The sequence below is a fragment of the Hemiscyllium ocellatum genome, chromosome 18, assembly GCF_020745735.1.
Source record: "Hemiscyllium ocellatum isolate sHemOce1 chromosome 18, sHemOce1.pat.X.cur, whole genome shotgun sequence".
Lineage (NCBI taxonomy): Eukaryota > Metazoa > Chordata > Chondrichthyes > Orectolobiformes > Hemiscylliidae > Hemiscyllium > Hemiscyllium ocellatum.
Genome location: NC_083418.1, coordinates 33,471,127 through 33,494,833, shown reverse-complemented (window position 1 = coordinate 33,494,833; position 23,707 = coordinate 33,471,127). Strand labels below are relative to the sequence as shown.

At 41.2% G+C, this 23,707-nt stretch overlaps 1 protein-coding gene across 1 annotated transcript in view; it reads right to left on the bottom strand.

Annotated features, from left to right (window-relative positions):
* The window catches only part of dagla (diacylglycerol lipase, alpha), a 179,587-nt gene that overhangs the window by 123,045 nt on the left and 32,835 nt on the right, over positions 1–23,707 (bottom strand). Inside the window, exons 3-4 of the mRNA XM_060838471.1 lie at positions 18,620–18,831; positions 8,062–8,163 (exon numbers count right to left, since the gene is read on the bottom strand). Of these exons, the coding sequence (XP_060694454.1) occupies positions 8,062–8,163; positions 18,620–18,831 (314 nt within the window). The remainder of the gene's footprint in view (positions 1–8,061; positions 8,164–18,619; positions 18,832–23,707) is intronic.

Here is a 23,707-nt window from a genome sequence, read left to right as displayed (position 1 = left end):
TTGTAACAAAGCAGATGAATTAATGGCACAGATCATAGTGAATGATTATGATGTGGTAGGCATCACAGAGACTTGGTTACAGGGGGTCAGGACTGGCAGTTAAACCTCCAAGGATTTTCAACTTATTGAAAAGACAGGGAGGTGGGCAGAGGGGGTGGGGTTGCCTTGTTAGTTAGGAACAAAATTAAATCTATGGCACTGAATGACACAGCGTTGGATGATGTGGAGTCTGTGTGGGTGGAATTGAGGAACCACAAAGGCAAAAAAAACCATAATGGGAGTTATGTATAGACCTCCTAACAGCGGTCAGGACCAGAGGCGCAACATGTACCGGGAAATAGAGAAGGCATGTCAGAAAGGCAAGGTCACGGTGATCATGGGAGACTTCAATATGCAGGTGGACTGGGAAAATAATGTTGCCAGTGGATCCAAAGAAAGGGAATTCAAGGAATTCTTACAGGAAGGCTTTTTGGAACAGCTTGTCATGGAGCCCACAAGGAAGCAGGCTATTCTGGACCTAGTGCTATGTAATGAACCAGACTTTATAAAAGATCTTAAAGTAAGGGAACACTTAGGAAGCAGCGATCATAATATGGTAGAGTTCAGTCTGCAGTTTGAAAGAGAGACGGCAAAATTGGATGTAATGGTGTTACAGTTAAATAAAGGTAATTGTGAGGGCATGAGAGAGGAACTGACAAAAATAGACTGGAAGCAGAGCCTAGCGGGGAAGACAGTAGAGCAAAAATGGCAGGAGTTTGTAGGTATAATTGAGGACACTGTACAGAGGTTCATCCCCAAGAAAAGAAAGATTATCCTGGGAGGGATTAGACAGCCATGGCTGACAAAGGAAGTCAGGAAATGTATCAAAGAAAAAGAGAGATCCTATAAAGTGGCCAAGAGCAGTGGGAAATCAGAAGATTGGGAAAGCTACAAAAACAAACAGAGGATAACAAAGAGAGAAATAAGGAAGGAGAGGATCAAATATGAAGGTAGGCTAGCCAGTAATATTAGAAATGACAGTAAAAGTTTATTCCAATACATAAGAAACGAACGACAGGCAAAAGTAGACATTGGGCCACTTCAAACTGATGCGGGAAGCCTAGTGATGGGAGATAAGGAAATAGCAGGAAAACTTAACAAGTACTTTGCATCAGTCTTCACAATGGAAGACATGAGTAATATTGCAACAATTAAAGGGAGTCAGGGGCTGAGTTGAGTATGGTTGCCATTACAAAAGAGAAAGTGTTAGAAAAGCTAAAAGGTTTTAAAATTGATAAATCTCCTGGCCCCAATGGGATACATCCTAGAGTTCTAAGAGAGGTGGCTGAGGAAATAGCGGAGGCATTGGTTGAGATCTTTCAAAAGTCACTGGAGTCAGGGAAAGTCCCAGATGATTGGAAGATCGCTGTTGTAACCCCCTTGTTTAAGAAAGGATCAAGGTAAAAGATGGAAAATTATAGGCCAATTAGCCTAACCTCGGTTGTTGGTAAAATTCTAGAATCCATCATTAAGGATGAGGTTTCTAAATTCTTGGAAGAGCAGAGTCTGATTAGAACAAGTCAACATGGATTTACTAAGGGGAGGTCGTGTCTGACAAATCTGTTGGAATTCTTTGAAGAGGTGACAAGTAGGTTAGACCAGGGAAACCCAGTGGATGTGGTCTATCTAGACTTCCAAAAGGCCTTTGAGAAGGTGCCACACAGGAGGCTGCTGAGCAAGGTGAGGGCCCATGGTGTTCGAGGTGAGCTACTGGTATGGACTGAGGATTGGCTGTCTGACAGAAGGCAGAGAGTTGGGATAAAAGGTTCTTTTTCGGAATGACAAGCGGTGTCCCATAGGGTTCAGTGTTGGGGCCGCAGCTGTTCACGTTATATATTAATGATCTGGATGAAGGGGGCATTCTAGCGAAGTTTGCCGATGATGTGAAGATAGGTGGACAGGCAGGTAGTACTGGGGAAGTGGGGAGGCTGAAGAAGGATCAGTTTGGGAGAGTGGTCCAGGAAATAGCTGATGGAATTCAATGTGAGCAAATGCGAGGTCTTGCACTTTGGAAAAAAGAATACAAGCATGGACTACTTTCTAAACGGTGAGAAAATTCGTAAAGCCAAAGTACAAAGGGATCTGGGAGTGCTAAACAAGGATTCTCTAAAGGTAAACATGCAGGTTGAGTCTGTGATTAAGAAAGCGAATGCAATGTTGTCATTTATCTCAAGAGGGTTGGAATATAAAGGCACAGTTGTGCTACTGAGACTTTATAAAGCTCTGGTTAGGGCCCATTTGGAGTACTGTGTCCAGTTTTGGTCCCCATACCTCAAGGAGGACATACTGGCACTGGAGCGTGTCCAGCGGAGATTCACACGGATGATCCCTGGAATGGTAGGTCTAACATACGAGGAACGGCTGAGGATCCTGGGATTGTATTCACTGGAGTTTAGAAGATTAAGGGGAGATTTAATAGAAACTTACAAGGCAATACATGGCTTGGAAAGGGTGGACGCTAGGAAATTGTTTCCGTTAGGCGAGGAGACTAGGACCCATGGACACAGCCTTAGAATTAGAGGGTGTCAATTCAGAACAGAAATGCGGAGACATTTCTTCAGCCAGAGAGTGGTGGGCCTGTGGAATTCATTGCCACAGAGTGCAATGGAGGCCAGGACGCTAAATGTCTTCAAGGCAGAGATTGATAAATTCTTGATGTCACAAGGAATTAAGGGCTACGGGGACAATGCTGGTAAGTGGAGTTGAAATGCCCATCAGCCATGATTGAATGGCAGAGTGGACTCGATGGGCCAAATGGCCTTACTTCCACTCCTATGTCTTATGGTATAATATCGTGCCATTCTGTTTTTCCGACAAAAATGAACTAATTCACATCAATTCATTTTGTCATATATTTGCCCACTCACTGGTCTTTATGTCCTCCTCAACACTGACTCTCTCACCTTGTTTTGCATTATCATTTGAAAACATTATGTTCAATTTCCTCATCCAAATCATGAGAGTTTATTGTGAACAGTTGGAGTCCAAACAGTGATCCCTATGGCATCCTATTTGCCTCCATTCCAAAACTGAACTATTGTTTCCTACTGTTCCTGTCTGATAACCAATTCTTAATCCAAGCCAGTAAATACGGAGAGAAAAATCACTAAAACCTTGTATGAAATTCTAAACCAGAGCTGTTCAAACTTAGGCATGGAGAATTGTACTAATTGACATCTGATTTGCAGAGTAGAGAAAGTGAAAAGTCAAGAAAATCAGCCAATAAATTTCAGAACTGAATTTCTACAGCTGGTCAGAGAACTAGGAACAGCATATCACAACACCTCATGCTCTGAAAAAAAAAGTTTGCTGGCATATGCAGAATATTTCATCATCCATCTTGCCAAAGTAAATGTGGAAACTGAGTCTTGAAAGAAGGGGATTTTCCATTTATACCAGAATCAATAAGGTGATACTCAAGGATGGACTCACCGCCAAAATCCAACAGATCTATCCACAAAGCCTTCAGTGCCACCCTTAAATTCTAAGTTTGTCAAAATGCCTCCACAAGTACAATAATTCAGGCAGTTGAAGCAAAGCAAACCCTCACAGGAAAACAAGAATACAATCCCTACTCTCCGAAATACACTTATGCTGCATGTATAAACTGATAACTTGAAAAAAAGTGAAAAGGATGTGCACCATCCAGTCAGATGTGGAAATAATGACAAACATTACAAAGCAGAAACACATCAAAGACATAATCCTGATCAGTCTTCCCCGTTACATCATTAAAAAACTTAATCAAGCCAGGTAAACATGATTTGATATTTAAAAAGCATTCTTAAATTAATCCATATTTGTCCAGTGACTTTTACTTTGTTTTGAATTATCATTTACAAAACTTTCGCCCCACAGGATAAAAGCTATTTCCAAGGTTTAATTCTGCACATGGTTCAACAAGGGGAAATCATTTGCAATTCTGGAGTTACCCAGCATCACTTTATATAACAAAAGCATTCAAAGATTTTGGCCCATGTCAACACAATTTCCACCCTTAATCCTCAGAAAATACTCATCCAGCTTTTACTATTTATCAACCTTAAGCACAGCCAACACCCTCACATATTTGCTCTTTATCAATTTAAGCCTTTACAATTTCTGATCATCTGCCATCTCTATCATTGTGACATTGGCAACATTTCATGTCATTTCAAGACGAATGCAAAGTACTCACTTTAGTACCTCAACTCAATCCTTGTCTCCTAGCTTAGTCTCCTCTGTGGTCCCAAATTAGTCTTTTCCTTTTACCATAGATATTTATATGTCATGTCCTACGTAACTGTTAAAGCAATCAGCATTACTCAACATCCACTGAAATGTAAAACTGATGCATTAATCAAAAATAAAACCATTACTTCTGAATAAGTAGAAGTTGCAGTCTTGAGAATAATTTAGAAATGCTAAATTAGTTAAATATATTGAGTACATGGTGCTTTGAAGCATTACATTTTGTGTTAAAAGTTTTAGACTTCAGTGACTGATTCATAAATCATGAGAAATTTACAATGTGTAGAACAGAATGTACAAGCTAATTTATTAGGTATTCAAAGATTGGCTTACCAAATTTAATATTGCCCAAAGAACAGAAATTTCACTCCATAACCTCGGCAATAATCGATTAGTGCCACATGCAGCAACTTTGCCCCAGAAACATTCCCCTGCAGGCACAGTTTGCCATTGGCTGCTTTCAGGTTTGATTCCAGGATGTAAATAATATGTCAACCAGAATGAGCAAATGTATACAAGAACATAAGACCATAGATTTAGGAGTAGATGCAAGCCATTTGACTTATTGCCTTTGTTCCCCCATTCAATGAGATTATTGCTGACCTGATAATCCTCAACTCACTTTACCTCATAACTCTTGATCACCTTGTTAATCAAAAGTATGTCCACCTCAGCCTTGACTATACTTTGTGACTCACCTCTCCAGCCTTTCAGCTGAAGAATTACACAAACTCACTATCCTCAGAGAAGAAATTCCTCCTTTCTGTCCATTTAAGGGAGCCTTTTCTATCTCCACATTTGACAGTTCTAACACAATCTTGGTTGGTCTCCCACATCTACATTAATCAAACTCATTCAAAATTTTGCGGTCCGTGTGCTAACTTACATCACAGTCCAATCACCAGTAGCCTTGTGCTCACTGACTTACACAGGCTCCAGTTCAAGAAACTTTTGATATTAGAAATGTCATTCTCATTTTCAGACCATCTCATGACTTTGCTTTTCAATATCCCTGGAAACATCTCCATCACAAAACTCTCCAACATTAATTGATCCATCATTGGTATCTGTGCTTTCAGCTTAGACCCTTCTCTTTGGAGTGACATCTGTACAACTCTCTGCCTCTCTACAATGCTTTCCCCTTCTAAGACACTCCTTAAACATTTCTCTTTGGCCAGGTTTTGAAAATCTGAACCAATGTCTTCTCTTGTGACTTGGTGTCATATTTTGTTATATTTGTTTGGGTATTGTATTATGTTGAAGCGGATCTAACAGGATACATTGTTGTTTTCAGAATTGCTAAAACGCATAATCATTCTGTAGATGCTCAATGCAACTTATCGTAAGGTACCTTGAAAAGATGTATCAAGGCTCATGAACTACATTTTCAGCAACCTAATTATTTGTACCAGAGAACTTCTGTCTCATTGTTCGAGTCATCACACATCTCCTCAGAGTTACCCTGATCTCCAAGCAGCCAGTCACTAATTCTGTGTGCAAGTGCAAAAGCTCATGATATTGTCTCTACTGTTGCTGTGGGTACTGCTGTCTTTCCTCATCAGGAATGATCCATATATATATATATTGCTCCCCTGCTGCAGCCAAGACTGTCAGTAAGGAGCTGAAATCAGGATAAGAAATTTGTAAGTATTCACGTTCTGAGGGGTTTGGGGAATATGGACAATCGACGCAGTAAGTTAGCATGCAGGTACAGCGAACAATTTAGTAGACAAGTGATCTGCTGGTTTTCTTGCGAAGAGACTGAGTACAAAAATAAGAAGTCAGTATATTGGTTCACGGCACAAGAGAGTTGTATTCTGTAGATTTAGGTGTCTTGTATCTGAAGTGACTGGGATATGACAGACACTAAGAGGCTGTTCTCCCTGGTGTGGAATCTAGAACACAGAGGTGTTCAGCTTAAGAGGCATTTAAAACTGAAGTGGAGAAAAATTCCTTCAGGCAAGAGTTGTGTACCTTTGGAATTAATTACCCCAGAAACTTGCTCCACTATTGAATATATGTAAGACTGACACAGAACAACTTCTGGTCTTTCAGTGAATTTAGGGATAGGGAAAAACATTCAGACAATTCAGTTAAAAACCAAAACTCAGCCAAAATCATACTGAATGGTAGAGATGGCTCAAAAAGTTAAATGGTTTACTCTTGCTTCCATTCTTAAGGAGCTATCATATTATCGCCTTGTCTGAAGGTCCATTTCAGGTAAGGAGGAAACCGGAATAGTCTCAACTTCCATAAACCTACATTGCAAGGCAGACTGGAGACCTGTGACCAGTGGAGTGCCACAAGGATCAGTGCTGGGTCCTCTACTTTTTGTCATTTACATAAATGATTTGGATGCCAACATAAGAGGTACAGTTAGTAAGTTTGCAGATGACACCAAAATCAGAGGTGTAGTGGACAGCGAAGAGGGTTACATCAGATTACAACAGGATCTGGACCAAATGGGCCAATGGGCTGAGAAGTGGCAGATGGAGTTTAATTCAGATAAATGCAAGGTGCTACATTTTGGGAAAGCAAATTTTAGCAGGACTTCTACACTTAATGGTAAGGTCCTAGGGAGTGTTGCTGAACAAAGCGACCTTGGAGTGCAATTTCATTGCTCCTTGAAAGTGGAGTCACAGGTGGATAGGATAGTGAACGAGGCGTTTGGTATGCTTTCCTTTATTGGTCAGAGTCTTGAGTACAGGAGTTGGGAGGTCATGTTGCGGCTGTACAGGACATTGGTTAGGCCACTGTTGGAATATTGCGTGCAATTCTGGTCTCTTTCCTATTGGAAAGATGTTGTGAAACTTGAAAGGGTTCTGAAAACATTTAAAAGGATGTTGCCAGGGTTGGAGGAATTGAGCTCCAAGGAGAGGCTGAACAGGCTGGGGCTGTTTTCCCTGGAGTATTGGAGACTGAGGGGTGAACTTATAGAGGTTTACAAAATTATATGGGGCACGGATAGGATAAATAGACAGTCTTTTCCCTGGGGTCGGGGAGTCCAGAACTAGAGGGCATAGGTTTAGGGTGAGAGGGGAAAGATATAAGAGACCTAAGGGGCAACGTTTTCACGCAGAGGGTGGTACATGTATGGAATGAGCTGCCAGAGGATGTGGTGGAGGCTGGTGCAATTGCAACATTAAAGAGGCATTTGGATGGGTATATAAATAGGAAGGGTTTGGAGGGATATGGGCCAGGTGCTGGCAGGTGGGACTAGACTAGGTTGGGATATCTGGTCAGCATGGACAGGTTGGACCAAAGGGTCCATTTCCATGCTGTACATCTCTATGACTCTATGACCTGCAGAGGTCTCTAAACTGAAGGATAATCAGTATCTCAGAAGTATATTAGATTAGAAATAGAGACAAAAGGCTGGCATTAACCAAGGATTGAGAGTTGTAAACAACTTAGAACTCTGAGACATGCTGATGTCTAAAATCAAGCCTATATTTCTCCATACATTGCTTCAAAGAAAATTAAAGTTTTACACAGTAGGAAAAGGGTAAACTAAATCAGGTGATTAGCTGATTCAGGCTTGTTGCAATAGTAGAATGAGGGAACACATCAAGGTCAATATGCATTTACAGGAAAATTACAGAAAATGAAAAATATTTGGTCCTGCTTGCAACAAAAAGATCAAAAACACAATGTGAGAAAAATCAAGAGCATTTGTTCATTTTCATGAGTACATGAATTTTGAAGGCTGATCAGCAGAACTATTCACTCAGGGCATTGTGAGAGAAAGGATACTGCTAATTAATGGAATGTATATTCGCAGTCTGTACTCACCCAAGGTAACGTTCTTTGCAGTAGTGTCATTACAGGAGTGGTAGTACCGCACTAACCAGACAATTCCTATGATTGCGTATGCAAATTCTATTAGCACAATTGCTGCAAGAAAAAAAACAGCCAAGCAACTGGGTTATGTTCTTTTTTCAATGAGGCATACTTTTACTTAAAAGTATATACACAGACAATTTAGTACCGAATTATTTAACTGGGAAAAAAAAATCAATCACTACATCTAATCCATACTGTCAATCTGAGGTTACAGCATAATTGTTGAGCATTAGAATAAGTTGCAAAACGAGTCTCTGTTAAAAATAACTTGTTTCTGCAGCTATTATGGGCGGCACGGTGGCACAGCAGTTAGCACTGCTGCCTCACAGCACCAGAGATCCGGGTTCAGTTCCCGCCTCAGGTGACTGACTGTGTGGAGTTTGCACATTCTCCGTGTCTGCATGGGTATCCTCCGGGTACTCCGGTTTCCTCCCACAGTCCAAAAATGTGCAGGTTAGGTGAATTGGCCATGCTAAATTGCCCGTAGTGTTAGGTGTAGGGGTAAATGTAGGGGAATGGGTCTGGGTGGTTGCGCTTCGGCGGGTCGGTGTGGATTTGTTGGGCTGAAGGGCCTGTTTCCACACTGCAAGTAATCTAATCTAATCTAATCTATTGCATTGCCATCCCAATCAAACCTTTGAAAATATAATGTTCTTTCCTTTCTCTTTTGTCTATAACACAGAATGGTAAATCTTCGGTTGAATTTAATGACTAAAAAGGAATGTATTTGAACAATGCACATGAAATAAATCCTGCCAGATATAGTTTACAAGTTTAGAACAGGATGGTTTGAAATACAAAACCAATAAACTTCTCCAAAATACATAGTAAGTCAATCAGTATCTGATAGAACAATGATCATTGATTGGGCTCCTGTGACTGCTCCCTTTATCATTGATCAGACATGAAACAGTGCCAATAATACCTACAAAGAAGCGATAAGAGATTTGCAAACGCTTGAGATAACAGTTACTGTAGGAATACCATAAATGCATCACAAAATGAATTACATGGTTTAAATAAAAAAGCCAATCACCTTTTGAGGATAATTAGGGGTCCATAATAAGTTAGATCTTGTATGTGTCTCTCTACAAAAATACAAAGATTTGGTACTCTATAAAAATAAACCAGCAGGCTTGTTGCATCCACAAAGGTTTTCAAAATGCAAATCATACCACTCCCACACCTTTTTCTGCAGCCCAATCATTCTTTTCCCTTCATTTAATTGTTTAATATATTTTTAAAGCCATGACTGAACCTGTCTGCACCACACTCTTAAATAATGCATTTTGGATCCTAACCGCTGGTTCTCTAAAAAGGTCCTTCCTCATGTTGTCCTTGGTTATTTTGTCTCTTTAAATTGGTGTCTTTTTATCATCAACCTCCTCATGGACAGGAATGGTTTCTCCCTGTCAATTCCTGATACCATATTCATGATGATTTTGAAGCCGCCTCACATTTTCCCTCACTAAAATAGACTTCTGCAATCCTCTGTTCTCTTTCCCCTCTTATTCTAGTCTAACTTCTCCTTAAATGCATCTATATTATTCACTTCAACCACTCCTTGTACACATGATCAAGGGTTCCGCATTCTCATCACTCTTTGGAGGAAGGACTTTCTTTTGAATTCCCTATTAGACCTTTCAATTACCAAATTAGGTGATGACTTCTCGTCATCATTTCCTGCAAGTGAAAACATTCTGTTCTATTAATTCTACCTAAAACTTTTGTAATTTTAAAATTAGGTCAACCTCTGCATTCTTTTCCCTAATCTGTTGTGCATTTCTGATATGTATACACGTTTTTATTATCAGCCCCGCAAACTTTCTCTGCATCCTCTCAAATGTTTGTATATCTTTCATACAAAATAGCAGCCTAAACTACATGAAGTAGCCCATGTGGTTTAGCCAGGTTTTCCTGTGCTTAACACAACCTTCCTACTTGCCAATCATATTCCCCTAGAAATAAACTATGGTTGCCCTTGCTTTCTCGCTGGCCTTGTTAACTGTAGTGAAACATTTTTGTCATAGAATCATAGAGTCATAGAGATGTACAGCAGGGAAACAGACCCTTCAGTCCAACCCGTCCATGCCGACCAGATATCCCAAGCCAATCTCGTCCCACCTTCCAGCACCTGGCCCATATCCCTGAAAACTTCCTATTCATTTACCCATCCAAATGCCTTTTAAATATTGTGACCATACTAGCCTCCAACACTTCCTCTGGCAGCTCATTCCATACATGTACCACCTTCTGTGTGAAAAGCTTGCCCCTTAGGTCTCTTTTATATCTTTCCCCCTCACCCTAAACCCATGCCCTCGAATTCTGGACTCCCCGACCCCAGAGAAAAGACTTTGTCTATTTATCCTAACCATGCCCCTCATAATTTTATAAACCTCTATAAGGTCACCCCTCAGCCTCCAACGTCCTAGGAAAACAGCCCCTGCCTGTTCAACCCCTCCCTATAGCTCAAATCCTCCAACCCTGGCTCTCTCCTTGTAAATCTTTTCTGAACCCTTTCAAGTTTCACAACATCTTTCCGATAGGAAGGAAGCCAGAAGTGCACACAATATTCCAACAGTGGCCTAACCAATGTCCTGTACAGCCGCAATATGACATCCCAACTCCTGTACTCAATACTCTGACCAATAAAGGAAAGAATACCAAATGCCTTCTTCACTATCCTATCTCCCTGTGACTCCACTTTCAAGGAGCTATGAACTTGCACTCCAAGGTCTCTTTGTCCAGCAACACTCCCTAGGACCTTTCCATTAAGTGTATAAGTCCTGCTAAAATTTGCTTTTCCAAAATGCAGCATCTCGCATTTATCTGAATTAAACTCCATCTGCCACTTCTCAGACCACTCGCCCATTTGGTCCAGATCCTGTTGTAATCTAATGTAACCCTCTTTGGTGTCCATTACACCTCTGGTTTTGGTGTCATCTGCAAACTTAGGGCGGCACGGTGGCACAGTGGTTAGCACTGCTGCCTCACAGCACCAGGGACCTGGGTTCAATTCCCGCCTCAGGCGACTGACTGTGTAGAGTTTGCACGTTCTCCCCGTGTCTGCGTGGGTTTCCTCCGGGTGCTCCGGTTTCCTCCCACAGTCCAAAGATGTGCGGGTCAGGTGAATTGGCCATGCTAAATTGCCTGTAGTGTTAGGTAAGGGGTATATGTAGGGGTATGGGTGGGTTGCGCTTCGGCGGGTCGGTGTGGACTTGTTGGGCCGAAGGGCCTGTTTCCACACTGTAAGTAATCTAATCTAATAAACTTACTAACTGTACCTTTTATGCTGGCATCCAAATCATTTATGTAAATGACAAAAAGTAGAGGACCCAGCACCGATCCTTGTGGCACTCCACTGGTCACATGCCTCCAGTCTGAAAAACAACCCTCCACCACCATCTTCTGTCTTCTACCTTTGAGCCAGTTCTGTATCCAAATGGCTAGTTCTCCCTGTATTACATGAGATCTGACCTTGCTGATCAGTCTCCCATGGGGAACCTTGTTGAACGCCTTACTGAAGTCCACATAGATCACAACTTCTGCTCTGCCCCCATCAATCTTCTTTGTTACTTCTTTAAAAAACTCAATCAAGTTTGAGAGACATGATTTCCCATGCACAAAGCCATGTTGACTATCCCTAAACAGTACTTGCCTTTCCAAGTACATGTACAATCTGTCCCTCAAGATTCCCTTCAACAACTTGTCCAACACTGAGGTCAAGCTCACCGGTCTATAGTTCCCTGGCTTGTTTTTACCACCCTTCTTAAACAATGGCACCATGTTTGTCAACCTCTAGTCTTCTGGCACGTCACTTGTGACTATTGATGATACAAATATCTCAGCAAGAGGCCCAGCAATCACTTCTCTAGCTTCCCACAGAGTTCTCGGGTACACCTGATCAGGTTCTGGGGATTTATCCACTTTTAACCGTTTCAAGACAGCCAACACTTCCTCATCTGTAATCTGGACATTTTGCAAGATGTCATCATCTATTACCCTACAGTCTATATCTTCCATATCCTTTTCCACAGTAAACACGGATGCAAAATATTCATTCAGTATCTCCCCCATTTTCTGTGGCTCCACACAAAGGCCCCCTGGTTGATCTTTGAGGGGCCCTATTCTCTCCCTAGTTACCCTTTTGTCCTTAATATATTTGTAAAAACCTTTTAGATTCTCCTTAATTCTATTTGCCAAAGCTATCTCATGTTCCCTTTTTGCCCTCTTGATTTCCCTTTTTTTTCAGTGCAAGCAGCAGCGGAGGTAAGACGAACCCGGAAGACTGCAGCTCAGGTAAGGCAGTTTTTAAAATTACTTTCCGGTAGCGGGCAGCGGTGTTTTCTCTTTCACAGAAGGAGAGGGAGCAGCGGAGGAAGTGACGAGGACCAGAGGGGTAGTGGGGAAGGAAAGCAGTGACCATATAGATCAGCAAGGCGGCTAAACCCGAGACTCTACAACTGTAGTGTCTCCCACCCGCCCTCCTCCCCTAACCTAGTTAATAAGGTAAGGTTCATTCTAAACTTCCTCTATTGAATATAAGTTTGTTATTAATTTTATAGCAACTTGAACTAAGCTTTCTACTTTAGTACTGAGTGGGTGTTCAGATAAGTGGGGTATGGATGCTAGGACAGTTGCTTGCTCCTCCTGCAGAATGTGGCACACGTCTCCGCTGGCTATATCTGCGGGAAGTGCACCCAACTCCAGCTCCTTGAAAACTGTAGTAGGGAATTGGAGCTGGAGCTGGATGAACTATGAATCATTCGGGTGGCTGAGAGGGTAATTGAGAGGAGTTACCAGGAGTTAATCACTCCTAAGGCTCAGGACAATGTAGATGGGTTACAGTTAGGGGGAGGAAAGGGGACAGACAGACAGTGCAGAGATCCCCTGTGGACATTCCCCTCAGCAATAAGTATACCATTTTGGATACTGCTGGGGGGGATGACCTCCCAGAGGAAAGCCATAGTAGTCAGTTCTCTGGCACTGAGCCTGACACTGTGGCAAAGAAGGGAAGGGGGCAGAATAGAAAAGTACTCATGGTAGGGGATTCGATAATTAGGGGAATCGACAGGAGATTTTGTGGTCAGGGATTCCCAGAAGGTATGTTGCCTCCCTGGTGCCAGGGTCCGGGATGTCTCCAATCGGGTGTATAACGTTCTAAAAGGGGAGGGCGAACAGCCAGAAATCGTGTTACATATTGGCACTAATGATATAGCCAGAAAAAGGATTGAGGATATTAAAATTGATTTCAGGGAGTTAGGATGGAAGCTGCAAAGCAGGACAAACAGAAAAGTGTTCTCTAATTTACTACCGGTGCCATGAGATAGCGAGGCGAGGAACAGGGAGCAGGCGCAGCTTAGTACGTGGCTGCGCAGCTGGTGTAGGAGGGAGGGCTTCAGATATGTAGATAATTGGGATGCCTTCTAGGGAAGGTGGGGCCTGTACAAGAAGGACAGGTTGCATCTGAACTGGAAGGGGACCAATGTCCTTGGGTGGAAGTTTGCTCGAGCAGTTCGTGAGGGTTTAAACTAATATGGCAGTCGGGTGGGAACCTGAGCTGTAAACCGGAGGTGAGAGTTGATGCAGATGAGGCAATAGCAAGAGGTAGACCAGCTAGTGGGAAGGATTTTCCTGGGAAGGAACCAAAGGATCAGTTAAAGTGTGTTTGCTTTATCAGAAATAAAAGTGATGAACTTAGAGCATGGATCAGTATCTGGTGCTATGATGTTGTGGCCATAACAGAGACATGGGTTTCTCAGGGGCAGGAATGGTTGCTGGATGTTCCAGGGTTTAGAGCATTTAGAAAGAACAGGGAAGGGAAAAAGAGATGGGATGTAGCACTACCAATCAGAGAGGGTATCACAGCTACAGACGCTTCCATTGTCGAGGAAGATCTGCCTACCAAGTCAGTATGGGTGGAAATTAGGAACAGCAAGGGAGCAGTCACTTCGTTAGGGGTTTACTACAAGCCTCCCCAATAGCAGCAGGGAGATTGAAGAAAGCATAAGTCAGCAGATTTTGGAAAAGTGTGGACATAGTAGGGTTGTTGTAATGGGTGACTTTAACTTCCCCAATATTGATTGGAACCTCCTTCAAGCAGAAGATTTGAATGGAGCTGTTATTGTAAGGTTTGTTCAGGAGGGTTTCCTAACTCAGTACGTTGACAGGCCGACGAGGGGAGAGGCCATTCTAGACTTGGTGCTCAGAAACGAGCCGGGGCAAGTATCAGATCTTGAGGTAGGAGAGCATTTTGGTGATAGTGACCACAACTGCCTCACATTCTACATAGCTATGGAGAAGGAGAGGATTAGGCAAAATGGAAGGATATTTAATTGGGGAAGAGGAAACTATGATGCGATTAGACATGAGTTAGGAAGCATGGACTGGGAGCAATTGTTCCATGGTAAAGGCACTATACACATGTGGAGACTGTTTAAGGAACAGTTGTTGCGAGTGATGAATAAATATGTCCCTCTGAGACAGGCAAGAAGGGGTAAGATAAAGGAACCTTGGATGACGAGAGCGGTGGAGCTTCTCGTCAAAAGGAAAAAGGTAGCTTACATAAGGTGGAGGAAGCTAGGGTCAAGCTCAGCTCGAGAGGATTACAGGCAGGCGAGGAAGGAGCTCAAAAATGGTCTGAGGACAGCAAGAAGGGGGCACGAGAAAGGCTTGGCAGAACGGATTAAGGAGAACACAAAGGCATTTTACACTTATGTGAGGAATAAGAGAATGGTCAAAGAAAGAGTAGGGCCGATCAGGGATAGCATAGGGAGCTTGTGCGTGGAGTCTGAGGTGGTAGGGGAAGCCCTAAACGCGTTTTTTCTTCTGTTTTTACGAAAGAAACAAACTTTGTCGTGAATGAAACCTTTGAAGAGCAGGTGTGCATGCTGGAATGGATAGAGATAGAGGAAGCTGATGTGCTGAAAATTTTGTCAAACATTAAGACTGACAAGTCGCCAGGCCCAGACCAGATTTGTTCTCGGCTGCTTTGCGAAACGAGAAATGCAAATGTTTCGTCACTTGCAAAGATCTTTGCATCCTCGCTCTCCACTGGAGTCGCACCTGAAGACTGGAGAGGGCTAAATGTAATTCCTCTCTTCAAGAAAGGAAATTGGGAAATCCTGGCAATTACAGACTAGTAAGTCTCACGTCTGTCGTCTGCAAGGTGTTAGAAAGGATTCTGAGGGATAGGATTTATGATCATCTGGAAGAGCATGGCTGGATTAAATGCAATCAACACGGCTTTGTGAGGGGCAGATCATGCCTCACAAATCTTATCGAGTTCTTTGAGGATGTGACTAGAAAAGTTGGACAAGTTGCCAGGCCCGGACCAGATTTGTTCTCGGCTGCTTTAGGAAACGAGAAATGCGATTGCTTCGCCACTTGCAAAGATCTTTGCATCCTTGCTCCCTTAAACTCTCTTTAAACTCCCACATTTGACAAGAAGTGCATATCATTCTGCTAAAGGCCATTTTTGCTCCTTCACAATCTACAGATCCTGAAAATAACACCGTTTTATTCCTCTACAAAACACTACACCAGGTTAAATTAATAGCTATAGCTTATATTTTAAGTTTAATCAAGAGACTTATCTCCAAAAACATATAATCAAGAAATAACCCACTGTACTCACTAATACATCTTTTCTCTTGGACAGACTGAAAACAACAATTAACTTATCTGATTCTGTGTTGTGAACTTCGCCCAAACCGGTTCCTCCGAGACTAGTTGTGAAATTCACTGTTTGTTAATTTTCCCAAATGCACTCCGATGTCCAGCGACACATGAATTCAAAAACAACAAAGGCAGTAACTGTGCAGGTTTTCTCTCTCTCTCTGTCTCACCTGCATTGTCCTCACCATGTCTTTTCTGAACCCTTTCAAGTTTCATATCATCTTTCCAATAGGGAGGAGACCAGAATTGCACGCCATATTCCAACAGTGGCCTAACCAATGTCCTGTACAGCCGCAAAATGACTGCTAAATTCCTGTCCTTAATACTCTGACTAATAAAGGAAAGCGGACCTAACGCCTTTCTCACTATCTTATCTGCCTGCGACTCCACTTTCAAGGAGCTATGAAACTGCACTCCAAGGTCTCTTTGTTTAGCAACTTTCCCTCGGACCTTACCATTAAGTGTGCAGGTCCTGCTAAGGTTTGCTTTCCCAAAATGCAGCACCTTGCATTTATCTAAATTAACTCCATCTGTCACTTCTCAGCCCATTGGCCCATCTGATCAAGATCCCATTGTAATCTGACGTAACCTTATTTGCTGTCCACTGCACCTTCCATTTTTGGGTCATCTGCAAACTTATTAACTGTACCTCTTATGCTCGCATCCAAATCATTAATATAAATGATGTAAAGTAGTGGACCCACCATTGATCCTTGTGGCACTCCACTGGTCACAGGCCTCTAGTCTGAAAAACAACCCTCCACCCCCACCCTCTGTCTTCTACCTTTGAGCCAGTTCTGTATCCAAATGGCTGGTTCTCCATGTATTCCATTAGATATAACCTGTGACTGGTATGCTTCAATTCAGACAACCCTTTGTTCCTCTTCTCCACTGAGCTACATGCCTTTTTCGTAATTCCTATTTTTCTAAACCAAATGTACTACTTTTAACAAATGTCTTCCAACTATTTGGTCCAATTTACAGGTTTATTAATATCCTCCTTTAATTTGCTGCAGATATCCTCATTCTACTGTTACCTCATCCACTTATGCTCATATCCAAATCATTAATATAAATGATGGAAAGTAGTGGACCCACCATTGATCCTTGTGGCACTCCACTGGTCATAGGCTTAGGTTTAGGGTGAGGGGGGAAAAGATATAAAAGAGACCTAAAGGGCAACTTTTTCACACAGAGGGTGGTTCATGTATGGAATGAGCTGCCAGAGGATGTGGTGGAGGCTGGTACAATTGCAACATTTAAAAGGCATTTGATGGGTATATGAATAGGAAGGGTTTGGAGGGATATGGGCTGGGTGCTGGCAGGTGGGACTAGATTGGGTTGGGTTATCTGGTCGGCATGGATGGGTTGGACAGAAGGGTCCGTTTCCATGTTGTATATCTCTAAAACTCTATAATACTCTATTTTCTCCTTGAGTACAGATTCCAATATTGTGCCTACCAACAATGTTAAGCTGACTGGACTATAATGCCCTGGGCATGTTCTGTGTCCCTTTGCCAATACAAGATTATATTAACTTGCCTTCAGTCCTCTGGAATTGCACCTTCTTCCCTAACAAATTATGAAATCTATGTAGTAATGTCTCTTATCTCTTTCTAATTAATTTATTTAACACTTACAAAAACTTTTTAAAACACTTAACTTAGACATGACACTGAGTTGAGCACTAACAGTTCTACTTCCCTGCTAAATACCGAAGCAAAATGATTGAGATATGTCTGCTTTTTTTAGGGGGTGTGGGGTGGATGTTAGTAAATTTTCTTTTAAATGATGCTTGATTTTGCTGAGCGATATAACTACTATAAGATCAGCACTAGACTGACAGCGGACTGTTGTTTAATTATAATATACTGCACCCACTATCTCAACAGGCACTTTATGCACGTCACCTCATACTGAGAAGATGAAAGCCAAATATTTCCGTCGACATGAAGGGCGATACAAAAGGACATTCAACTGCAGCAACTCGCAGCCGTTAACATTTAATTTTCCTTCAGCAGCTATAGAGTCCCCAAGAACAGATTGTTTTGCTGCATTATCGGTGCAAGATACATGATTCAACTGACCTCCACCAATTATATAGCTGGGTTCTTGTACTGCAGGGAAACAGCCTAAGATGAAGGTTCTTTTTTATCTCCCTAAGAATCAAGCCTAAGATATTAAGGGTGCTATCCACTTTTAATTACTCAATTGTAACTGGAGCTCAGAGTCATGACAAGCCATCCATTGCACTGAACATATTTTAGATGATGCATTTTCACGCTTGTAATGGTTTATCAATCTTAAAATCTGAATTAATGGGTAGAAATTTTTCTCAGTCTGTGGCGATGAAGAGGCCATTAATGGATTTATCTAATGGAAATGAATATTAGGCACTAAATGTTGATGGATGGCAGGGCTGATACTGCCTATAGCACAAATGCCACAGACAAATTTCAATCTCTAATTGATGAATGGAACAAAATATACCAATGCCTCAATTTTAGTAGTTGGAAACTTAACACTACAGCGAATTTCATCTACAATGACTGCCATAAAAGAAATCTGACGACTAAATTTCAAGCTTTGTCCAATTCCATTCAGGTTAATTTACTTGTACATTTTACTGGTGAATATATGCATACAAACGACAATGGTCCTGTAACTGAAATGTATAAACATCAGAAACAAACAATTACCAAAAGGTATTCTATTCAGTTTGGGAGTTTTAGTAGTTCTGTTGTTGATATCACAAAGTATTATAGTTGAAGCTCAAAGACAGCAACTTTCAACACACATGCAAATTCTCACAGTAAATCTCACATCTTACCCATACGGATGTACAGAATGTACTGCATCGAATCTCGTGGCTCTGTGTAAAGGATACTTCCTCGCATACTAAGCCAGATTATAGCAGCCTCAGATATCACACAGGCAATGAGAATGCCCAAGTAACCCCTGCCATGATCAACCAGGTTGAGTGAGCACTGCTCTTGAGGGCTGTATGTTAGGCCAAAGAGAACCACAGAAAGCACTATAAACCTAAAAAAAAATACAAAACAGGTGCATTGCAATAAGTGCAGTGGGGTTTGTTTCTCTAACAAGTCATAATGTTAATATTAACCATTCTACATTACTGGAGCTTAGCATTTTTTTTAAACCAACCCCAAAATCAGATCAGATCTATGCACTATGATAGTTCCCATAATTTCTCTTCTCACATTAGAAAGTTATTCAAAACTGGGGTGCTCTATAAAGATCCATCAGATCAAAACAATAAGAGTCTTGAACAAAACAAATTTGATGCTTAGAGACCACAAGTTAATAATTGAAAACATACCTGACCAACAATTAAAAGTTAGGTTAGATGAACGACCAAAGGAAATGGGGCGAAAGGGCACTGGATCACTGTCCATGTGGTAAATAATGATCATTTGGCCTGAAAGGCTTGTTTCCACGGAAAATACAAAAGGCATTGTGGCAAAAGTCATATACTTATAAACACACTATAGTTTTAACATAGAGCATAGCAATATTGAATAATACATGCTCACATTGGCCTTTTACCAATGGAATATAATTTTAAATCCAATTCTAAAGATTGTTTGAACACCTTTGTGAAGTTCCAATGCATGATGAGTGTGTCCAATCTCAGTCCAGTGAATATACCTTTTTGACACGTATTGGCTACCTATGAGAGCTATGAGAAATGCAGCTGAGCATTTCCCATTTAAAGTGGATTGTGATTTGACAGAACTGGTGAAGTGCATTATTGCTCTAGTCCTACTACTCAACAAATAAATACAAAATATCTCTCCTTTACCAAAATGGCAATTAACTACCTTATCTATATCAGATTTTAAATAAACAGAGCTATTAACCAGGTTCCTTTACTAAATGCAATTATTGGCTTATTGTCAAAAGAGGAACTTTCAATGAAGATACAATGACTGGTTAATATACACAGTTGATAATATGGAATTATAAATGTTTGTCCATTAGTGAGTTTTGAGAAGATGTGTAGCTCAGGTTGAGGTACTAGGTGTAGATTTTCTCACTGAGCTGAAAGATTCATTTTCAAACGTTTCGTCACTATACTAGTTAACATTATCAGTAAAGCATCTGGATGAAGCACTGGTGGAATGGCCCACTTTCTGTTGATGTGTTTAGATTTCCTTCGGTTAGTGATGTCATTTCCTGCGGTGACATCATTTCCTGTTCTCTCTCAGGTGGTAGTAAATGGGATCCAAGTCAATGTTTTTGTTCTTAAGAGTTCTAGTTGGAATGTTATTCTTCTAGGAATTCTTATGCAGTCTCTGTTTGGCTTGTCCTAGGATGGATGTGTTGTCCTTCCTTATGTATGTGTAAGGATAGTAGTGAGAGTGGGTCATGTCTTTTTGTGGCTTCTTGATGTTCATGTATCCTGGTGGCTAGTTTTCTGCCTGTTTGTTCAATGCAATGTTGTTACAGTTCTTGCAAGGTATTTTGTAAATGACATTAGTTTTGTTTGTTGTCTGTATAGGGTCTTTCAAGTTCATTAGCTGCTGTTTTAGTGTGTTCATGAGCTACCATAATGCCAAGAGGTCTGAGTGGTCTGGAAGTCATTTCTGAGACGTCTTTGATGTAGGGGACAGTGGCTAAGGTTTCTGGATGTGTTTTGTCTGCTTGTTGGGATTTGTTGCTGAGAAATCAGCAACTGTGTTCATTGGGTACCCGTTCTTTGTGAATACATTATATAAGTGATATACCTCTGCTCTGCGTAGTTTCTCTACATTACAGTGTGTGGTGGCTCATTGAAATAATGTTTTAACGCAGCGTCGTTGTGGGAGTTGGGATGATTGCTACAGGAAAACAACACATATTAACCAAATACTGAACTACAGAAATAATCATCCCAACACCTACAAATGAAGCTGCATTTGAACATTAATTCAACGAGCCACCACACACTGCAGCAATAGAGGAACTATGTGGTGCAGAGGAAAATTACCTATACAGTGTATTCAAAAAGAACGGGTACCCAATGAACACAGTCCGCCAATTTCTCAGCAACAAACCCCAACAAGCAGACAAAACATGTTCAGAAACCCACGCCACCCTCCCCTATATCAAAGACATCTCAGAAATGACTGCCAAACTACTCAGACCTCTTGGCATCATGGAAGCCATAAATCCACCAACACACTTAAACAGCAGCTAATGAACTTGAAAGACCCTATATACATAACAAAGAAAACGAATATAATTTACAAAATACTTTGCAAACACATTGGACAAACAGGAAGAAAACTAGCCACTAGGATACATGAACATCAACAAGCCACAAAAAGACATGACCCACTCTCACTAGTATCCTTATATACAGATGAGGAAGGACACCACATCCATCTTAGGACAAGTCAAACAGACACATACATGAGAATTCCTAGAAGCATGACATTTCAACCGGAACTCTATCAACAAACACATTAACTTGGATCCTATTTACCACCCCCTGAGAAAAAGAACAGGAAATGACATCACCACAGGAAATGACATTGCCATAGAAAATGATATCACCAACCCAAGGAAAACTAAAGCATAAACAAAGTGGGCCATGCTACCAACGCTTCATCCAGAAGCTCACTGATGATGTTACCTAGTATGGTGACAAAACATCTGAAAACGTACCTTCCAGCTCAGCGAGCAAGCCTACATCCATGTGTGTCTATCTAAATCACCTGCAATATTCATGAGCACAAACATACGTTTCAGGAAAAGAGAAAAATAAGCAGATTTCTCTCTTTGAAATTACAGAAGAGAAAAAAGATAATGCACGGAACGTTCTAAAGATTTTTACCCTGGTATTCTGATATGTGGTCAAGTCTCTAATCATGCATGGTTATCTCTGGAATTTTGGCAGACGCAGCGTGCTCAGTAAATACTGTCTTGAGAAGTTTCTTCAATCACTCTTTCAGAAAACCAAATAGGTTTCACCCTGAACTCAATGAGAGAGTGTTTCTTCAGAAGGAGTCAAGATTAGCTGGGCAGACATTCCTTACATGCTTCTTGTTCCCCAACTAAGTTCACATAAGAAAATTTAGTCCTATCATCTAGCTATTGTTCAAACAGCCCCAGCAAGAGCCTACAAGCAATCATCGTCAGTCAGATAAATTCTAAGGAGCAATATCAAAACAAACCTCCAAAGTGATCTTTCAATGACTTCTATTAAAGAAACTACCGCAGTTGTTTTGACAAAACTTGAAATAATTTCATTTTTCAGCAGTTCTTCAAAGTTAAAGTCCAAACAAAAAATATTAGACATGAAGCGTCTTCATACCAACTGCACTATTTTGGTGGAAAAATTGTTTTTGTAAAAGTTCATAAATCGTTATTTTCAATTCCATGAGCTTCAATTCACATCAACTTTGCACGTTGCTATTGTCATTGGCTTACTGCCTTCTTAAGCACACATACACATCGCAATATTTTATTATAGAGTCATTGCTAACATCCACAAACTCCACACCAGAGTAAACTTTGCCTGGTCTTGCCCTGCTAGGAACCTCGTTAACTTGAAGCAGTTTAACATTCTGTGATTGTGAACCCTCTATGGTGATTTTTTTTAAATTTATTCCTTGATGGGAGGTCGTCATCACGGGCTAGAGCAGCATTTATTGCCCATCCCTTATAACTGATGTCTGGGTTGGAGCACAGTATCAGGAAGAGCATTGTATTGAACTATATTATATAGTGATCTTATATGCAACTGTATTTACTGGAATGGCAAAAAGATCTGAAATGATTGACACCTGGGACTCCTACTTTTTCATGGAGATCCAATCAAGGGAGCTGCTCTCTTCAATGGCTAGAAGAATGAGAACAACCAATCAGGTATAAATGGAATTTACTGAGACAGTGAACAGCAGTTTTGTGGCCATTCTGATCTGCTTAAGAGCTCAAGAGAGCATATCAGGTGAGTTATATAACATTGCCAGGCTCCAAGGCCATTATTCTCACTGGCATAATATTCTTAAGTCAACACCTTACATTTACGCTCAATGCTGTCTTTGGAGACAGATCCCCATCTGAGTCACCAACACTCATATATAGCTTCCATCTATTGTCCTATGCCTCAGAGATGGTGTACACAAATTTCATCCTTCTCTCCTCTCATTATTCTAAACATTTCAATCTCCCTGTTTTTCTCACTGGAAAAGGAGATCACAAAACTTGGAAAGTCAAGGACCTATGCTCGAGACAAAAAAAAAGGGACAGTGGCTCCAATAACTGAAATAAGAATATGGAAACAAAAACAGCAGTTGAATCTGCTGTCCTATTCAAAATGAACATGGCTAACCTTTGGTTTTAACTCCATTATTCAATCTATGTTCTTTAATTTCCTTAAGTCTAAAAAAACTATTGGTCCTAAATATATTCAATGATGACACAACATCGACTCTAAAGAATACCAAAGGTAGATAAACCCTTGAGCAAATAAATTGCTTCTCATCTCAGCTCTAAATTATCAACACCTTGAACTGAGTGTGTGTCCTTTGCTCCAGATTCTGTAGCCGGAGAATAAAAATACTCAGTATTTACCCTATGAAGCCCTACAGAATTCAAAGTTTGTGCGAAGATTTGTAGCTCGGGTGCTTGTTGTAGTGGTTCTGTTCGCCGAGCTGGAAGTTTTTGTTGCAAACGTTTCGTCCCCTGGCTAGGAGACATCATCAGTGCTGTGGAGCCTCCTGCGAAGCGCTTCTTTGATGTTTCTTCCGGCATTTATAGTGGTCTGTCCTTGCCGCTTCCGGGTGTCAGTTTCAGCTGTCCGCTGTAGTGATTGGTATATTGGGTCCAGGTCGATGTGTCTGTTGATGAAATTTGTGGATGAATACCATGCCTCTAGGAATTCCCTGGCTGCTCTCTGTCTGGCTTGCCC